At 43.4% G+C, this 7,218-nt stretch overlaps 1 protein-coding gene across 1 annotated transcript; it reads left to right on the top strand.

Annotated features, from left to right (window-relative positions):
- Positions 1 to 4,514: 4,514 nt before the first annotated feature.
- Positions 4,515 to 6,402, top strand: LOC118160121. The gene has a single exon (XM_035314652.1). The coding sequence runs from the start codon at positions 4,642 to 4,644 to the stop codon at positions 6,400 to 6,402; it is 1,761 nt and encodes a 586-aa protein (XP_035170543.1). The 5' UTR covers positions 4,515 to 4,641.
- Positions 6,403 to 7,218: the final 816 nt, after the last annotated feature.

Here is a 7,218-nt window from a genome sequence, read left to right as displayed (position 1 = left end):
ATTTGATGGCACAGGTGGACAGATTGGCAAAGGTGACCAGGAAAGGACTTAAAGATCTAAATCTGCAATTGCAGACCACTACTAAAATGACCTTGCAGAACAGAATGGCTTTAGATACGCTTTTAATAAAAGAGCATGGAGTATGTGGATATCTGAGAGATAGGGTAGATCATTGCTGCGTGTATATCCCTAATGTAACTGCAGATGTAGAATATGATATATCCCAATTGGCCCACATCGAGCAGAACTTAAGGGAGGAAAAGCATGAAGCTGAACAAAGCTGGTTGGGGGCTATCCTTGAGGGATTAGGACTTCACTTACAAGGATGGGTTAGATCTCTCCTACAAACAATCATTTTACTGATAGTTGTGTTTCTTATAATATGGTTAATGTACATGTGCATACGGGGAGAAATAACTAGGAGTAGTGCATGGAACCGCCAAATAATGGAAATCCTTGCTAGGGAACATCCAAAACATCTCGCCCCACCACCACCAGATGATCTAATAATAAAGCGTTCAAATTACAGGAAAACCCCTTATCACAGTAAAGCATAATACTGATGTTATCGATCTCATGATGGGGAATATGAAAATACTTGCCCCAATAGAGTGAAGTATTTTCAAAGGGGGGAATGTTAGGGTTAAGAAACAACTTTTGATAATGAGATGGGAGATTCATAGCCAAATATTATCATGTATATAATAAAGGAAAACATAAATAAATGATAGAAGGATGGAGGAGTGACAAGACGGACCTTGAGAGATAGAACAGGAACAACTTGAGCCTTGTTAGGAAGATAAGATGGATAAGGTGGGTTAGGACTGAAGCCAAGAACTAATGAAAGTCAAGAACTGAAAAGGAGCATGCGCCAAGGAGAAGAGGTGAAAAGTTTAACCCTGAGGATGACTCCTTACTTCATCTGGAAGACCCCCGGGACGACCACCAGAGAGCACCACGCATGTGCAAATGGGAGGAGAGATAATTAGCATACGAAGCGAGGCTGATGTTGTAAATATTAATAAATACTAATGAATATGTAACTTTTAGGATATTAATAGCGATCGGGATGTAACGGGACTTGAAGCCAGATTTGGGCACCTGCCCCTGGTTTCCAGCGCTGAATAAAGCACCTTCATATAATCACGCTGTGGTTATGTGTCTGCTACGCTAACATTTTGGCGACCCAGATGGGACGGCGTGGGCACTGCTGAGGCGGATCGTGTCTCGATTACGCTCCAGCCGGCACCGAGGAGTTTCTCGGGGAGCCATCGACCCGCGACCGACCTCCGCTGCTCACAACGTACCACTGGATAGGTAAGCAAAGGTGCTTTCTGGTTTTCGGTACCGATCTGGTCTGGAAAGCCTGCCGGTCAGACGCGGCGAAAGCCACGCTCGGTTGGGCAGGGAGCTCCCGGGGTAAGCCTAGGCGCCGTCCGTTAGACAGTAGCGAAAGCTCTGCAGGTTCGGCATTGGTGGTCTGGTATACGCTGCAGGATCAGCGTCTGGTCTGGTAATGGTCTGGTAAGAGTTGCTGCGGCGACAGCACTCTCGGTTAACTCTTGCGTTCGGCATGAGTGGTCTGGTATACGCTGCAGGATCAGCGTCTGGTCTGGTAAGCGTTGCTGCGGCAACAGCTCTCTAGGTTTTAACTCTTGTGTGGTAAGTGCTGCAGAAGCGGCACCGTAGCTGCTGAAACAGCTCTCTGGGTTTTAACTCTTGTGTGGTAAGTGCTGTAGAAGCGGCACCTAGCTTGTGGTTGCTTTGTAAAGTTATATTGGTAATGGACAGGTTAAAAGGGATTTTAGGAAAGGGTGCGTCTATCCCACAATCGTCACCATTGGGATGTTTATTAGCCCATTGGAGAGAGGGAAGTTTTGGGCAAGAAATGCGTAAAGGGAAATTAATTGATTATTGTAATACTTGGTGGCCACAGTACGAATTGGAAGATCAGGAAAAATGGCCTGAAAATGGAACGTTAAAATATAATACCATTTTACAGTTGATGTTGTTTTGTAAACGGGAAGGAAAACTGGATGAACTCCCATATGTAGAGTTATTTTTCTATTTGCGTAGAAAATCCGAGTGGCAGCGTGCTTGTGGAATAATGGTACTAGAAATATTTGCTAATGAACAATGTCAAGCCTGTACCAGGGACAGGCATTGTATGAAACACCAAGCTATGAAAAATAATTGCTGTAGGACAGACAGTGGAAATATAGATCTGGATATTGCACCGTCCGCCCCAGAACTAAGTCAGGATAAGGCAAGGGGGGATGAAGATAGTGATAGTGATGGAAAGGAAGAAATACCAACTTTAACATCCCCAATATCATATAGGACTCGGCAGCAGCAAAGGACAGGATGCGATACAAGTAAACAAAAAGGGAATATACTTGCTCCCCTCAGGCAGGGAGTAGGAACGGAGGGACTAATATATGTGAAAGTGCCCTTTACTCCTGGAGACTTAATAATTTGGAAACAGGCAGCAGGCACCTACAGAGAAAATCCTGGTAAAGTAGCTAGAGTGGTGAAAATGATCATTAAAACTCAGAATCCGGATTGGGATGGCATTCAGGTAATACTAGACACATTAATGGACTCAACAGAGAAGGATATGGTATTACGAGCTGCTAGGGACAGAGCTCGTGAGGATACTTGGAATGGATTGGTACCCGGGAATGTTGATCAGAACTTCCCCACTGAGGATCCGCAGTGGGATTATAATACTTGGGAAGGAATAAGGAGGCTGAAGAGGTATCAGGACTGGGTACAAATTGGTGTACAAAATGCTATGCCTCGGACCATAAAATGGTCCAAATTATATAATGTGAGGCAAGAAAAGGCAGAATTGCTTTCCGTGTTTCTGGAAACTGCTAAAAAAAAACAAACAAACAAAAAAAAAAAACTGATTTGGACACAGAAACCGACCGGGCTAAATCTCAACTAGCCTTTTTTTTCTTAGGGCAGTCACAGGGAGATATTCGGAAAAAGCTACAGAAACTGGAAGGTGTGGACTTGAGGAACATGGATAAGTTATTAGAGGTAGCTTGGAAGGTATATAATAATAGGGAGAAGGAAACAAGCAAGAGACAGCAACAGGGTTTGCTGGCTGTAATTCAGGGGCGAGGAGGTTTGGGACTAAGGGGTAAGGGAAGAGGAAATCCTAATAGCCGAGGAGTGGGGATAGGGAAAGGATATGCAGGTCCCAGTAGGAACAGGGTAGACAGACTAGGTTTGAATCAGTGTGCATTCTGCAGGAGGGAAGGTCACTGGAAAAATGAGTGCCCCTTTAGGGAGCAACAGTTTTCCAGCACCAAGAACCTCTTTCAGAATCAAGAAATAGCAAAAGCCATGGTGCTGGGAGAATACAGTAGCTGACTAGATAATAGGTTAAAAGAGGACAAGGAACCTTTTGTGAAAATCCAAATAGGAAATAAGGAGGTAAAGTTTCTTATTGACACAGGAGCTACATATTCAGTACTTAATGAATTAGATGGGAAGGTGGGGAATAAAAAGACTACAATTGTAGGTGCCACCGGGAAGGAAGAGGTACGGCCATTCCTTCGACCCCTCGATTTACGGTTTGAGGGTAAAGAGATAACCCATGAATTCTTGTATATGCCAGAGTGCCCAGTCCCTCTTTTGGGACGGGACCTGTTAACGAAATTGAATGCCACCCTGGTCTTCGAGAATGGGGAGTTAATTATGAAAGTTCCAGAATCAAAAGTAGGACAGATTTTGATGATTACAGAGAAGGCCGTCCCACAGATACCAGAAGAGGTAGAGGATGCAGTCATACCTACAGTTTGGGAGACAGACGTACCTGGAAAATCAAAGGGAGCACAACCTGTAAAGATAGAGTTGAAGGAAGGGGTTAGGCCAGTTCGGATCAGGCAGTACCCATTAAAACTGGAAACAAGGTTGGGAATAGTGAATATAATAGACAAATTTCTTAATTACCATATTCTGGAGGAGTGCAAATCAGAATATAACACCCCAATCTTCCCAGTAAAGAAACCCAATGGGGAATATAGGCTAGTACAGGACCTTAGGGCAATAAATGAAATAACAAAAGACATCCATCCAGTGGTGGCTAATCCTTACACATTGTTAACATCTGTGAAGGAGAAATATAAATGGTTTACAGTAATAGATTTAAAAGATGCTTTCTTCTGCATACCCATTGACAAGGATAGCAGGAAACTTTTTGCCTTCGAGTGGGAAAATCCGCACAACGGACGGAAGATGCAGTTAACTTGGACAAGGCTCCCGCAAGGATTCAAGAATAGTCCAACTCTCTTCGGTAGTCAATTGGCTAAGGAAATAGAAGACTGGACTAAGCAAGGATGTATCCAGGTACCAAGGGACCAATATTTGTTACTACAATATGTGGATGATATATTAATAGCTACCGAGAAGGAATCACAGTGCATCCAGGTAACTATTGAAATCTTAAATCAGTTTGGAATGAATGGATATAAGGTCTCAAAATAAAAGGTACAGACTGCATGCTTAACAGTAATATATTTAGGATGCGAAATTTCACAAGGACAAAGAAGATTAGGAGTCAATCGAATACGGGCTATCTGCGATATTCCGGAACCTCAAAACTTACATGAACTGAGGGCCTTCTTGGGTATGACTGGTTGGTGCAGGCTATGGGTAATGGACTATGGGCTCATAGCTAAACCTCTCTATGAAGCTCAAAAGGCCCATGTGCTTGTCTGGGGAAAAGAACAAAAGGAGGCTTTCAGGAAGATGAAAGAGGCCCTCACAAAGGCACCCGCTTTAGGTTTGCCTGACCTGTCAAAAGATTTCCAATTATTTGTCCATGAAAGACAACGATTAGCTTTGGGGGTGCTAACTCAACGGTTAGGGAGCTGGAAACGACCAGTGGGATATTTCTCCAAACAGTTAGATGCAGTAAGTGCAGGGTGGCCTTCGTGTTTAAGGGCGGTAGCAGCTACAGTCCTCCTAATACAAGAAGCTAGAAAACTCACCTTGGGGAAACGCATTGAAGTATTTGTGCCACATATGGTAACTACAGTTTTGGAACAAAAGGGGGGTTATTGGTTATCACCTAGCCGAATGATGAAGTACCAGGCTATACTAACTGAGCAGGATGATGTGACCCTAAACACAACTAATCTGTTGAACCCAGCAGTTTTTCTAGGAACATCGCCGGAAGAAGGAAGTCTGAACCATAACTGTATGGAAGTCATTGAATATACGTATGCCAGCAGGGCGGACTTGAAGGACACACCCCTAGAAAGGTATGATTGGGAACTTTTTACTGATGGTAGTAGTTTTGTGGAAAACGGGACCCGATATGCAGGATACGCAGTAACGACTTCAAGAACTATAATCGAAGCGAATTCTCTAACCCCCGGGACCTCAGCACAGCGGGCAGAAATAATAGCCCTTACGCGAGCATTAGAGTTGAGTGAAGGAAAGGAAGTGAATATATGGACGGATTCAAAATATGCCTTTGGAGTAGTTCATGTGCATGGAGCGTTATGGAAGGAGAGAGGACTGCTGTCTTCACAAGGAGCTAACATAAAGCATCAAGAGGAAATAATGAAATTAATAACGGCTGTGCAAAAACCCCGGCAAGTGGCCATAATGCACTGTAAGGCCCATCAAGGAGGAACATCAGAAATTGCAGAAGGAAATAGGCTGGCAGATCAGACAGCTCGACGGGTTGCACGAGAGGTATGGAAACTGATGGCCTTGATTCCGTCGAAGGTAGGTCTCTCTCGTTTTAACTTCCCAAAGTTCCCAAGGTACTCCCAGGAGGATGAGAAGCTGGCAAAACTGATGAAGGCTCAAAAGAATTCTGACGGATGGTATGTGACTGCTACCGGACAGGTGGTGATACCCTCTTTGATAATGCGAGAAATATTACAAACAAAACACAACGAATGTCACTGGGGTGCAGAAGCAATGGTAACTTATTTAAAACATAATATTGTCTCAGTACATATGTTAACAATGGCAAAAGCAGTGATGTCCAAGTGTGAAATTTGCTTAAAGAATAACCCAGTGGCAAGAAAACATGCCGAAATGGGACGAATTCGAACAGGCATGGAACCAGGTGATTACTGGCAAATCGATTTTATAGAATTACCAAGAAAAAGGGGATATAAGTATCTATTAGTGGGGGTAGATACCTTTTCTGGATGGCCGGAGGCCCTTCCCTGTCGCACCAATCTAGCAAGGGAAACAGTGAAGTGGCTACTACGGGAAATTATCCCTAGGTTTGGTGTACCATTAGGTATCCCTTCAGATAGGGGACCACATTTCATTGCGATTGTGGTTAAAGATGTTAGTAGATTATTGGGAATCTCCTGGAATTTACATTCTCCGTGGAGATCCCAGTCCAGTGGTCAAGTAGAGTGAATGAAACAGACCTTAAAAGGGCAAATAAGTAAGATCTGTCAGGAAGCTAAGATACAATGGCCACAGGCCTTACCGATAGCTTTATTACGAATCAGAATAAAACCCAGAAGTGGAATGTCTGTAAGCCCTTTTGAGATTATGTATGGAAAACCTTATGAATCTCCTGAGCCAAATCCAAGTATGCATATTGGTGGTAAACAAGATGTTTATAATTATGTTTTATCTCTTGGCAAAACCTTAGCTCGACAACGCAGTGTCCTGGTGTGGAACCGACTTTTGTCTCTGAAAAATCCTGTGCATGATGTTCAACCAGGGGATACAGTTTACATTAAGAACTGGAATGAAGAACCTTTAAAGGAACGGTGGGCCGGACCCTATCAGGTCTTACTGACAACCTTTACGGCTATCAAGGTAGAAGGAGTGGATGCCTGGATACATTACACTCGAGTGAAACGGGTACCAAGACTTTGGGAAGCTCAACCAATAGGTCCTACTAAACTGAGGATACGAAGTATATGAATGGCTAGATTTTGGCATAAGGTTTTCACGTTATTTTGGGTACCATTGTGTAATAACCAAATAAGTGCTACATTTTTAGAGATACCCCAAAAGTAAGGAAGTATAACAGAATATTTTGGTAACAACGCTACTCTGGTCTGCAAGGTCGCAAATGATGCTTCAGTAAATTTGTCTAAGGCTCGGATTGTGTGGGAAAGGATCCGAGCTCCCCCGCAAAATCCTGAGGTAATTTATGACAATGAGAAAGGACAAAGAGAATTATGGGATGAATGGAAAGGAAAAGGAAAGGCAATAGAA

The sequence above is a fragment of the Oxyura jamaicensis genome, unplaced genomic scaffold, assembly GCF_011077185.1.
Source record: "Oxyura jamaicensis isolate SHBP4307 breed ruddy duck unplaced genomic scaffold, BPBGC_Ojam_1.0 oxyUn_random_OJ100469, whole genome shotgun sequence".
Taxonomy (NCBI): Eukaryota; Metazoa; Chordata; class Aves; order Anseriformes; family Anatidae; genus Oxyura; species Oxyura jamaicensis.
The sequence above is the reverse complement of the archived record's forward strand: the minus strand, read 5'-3'. Positions and strand labels throughout refer to the sequence as shown.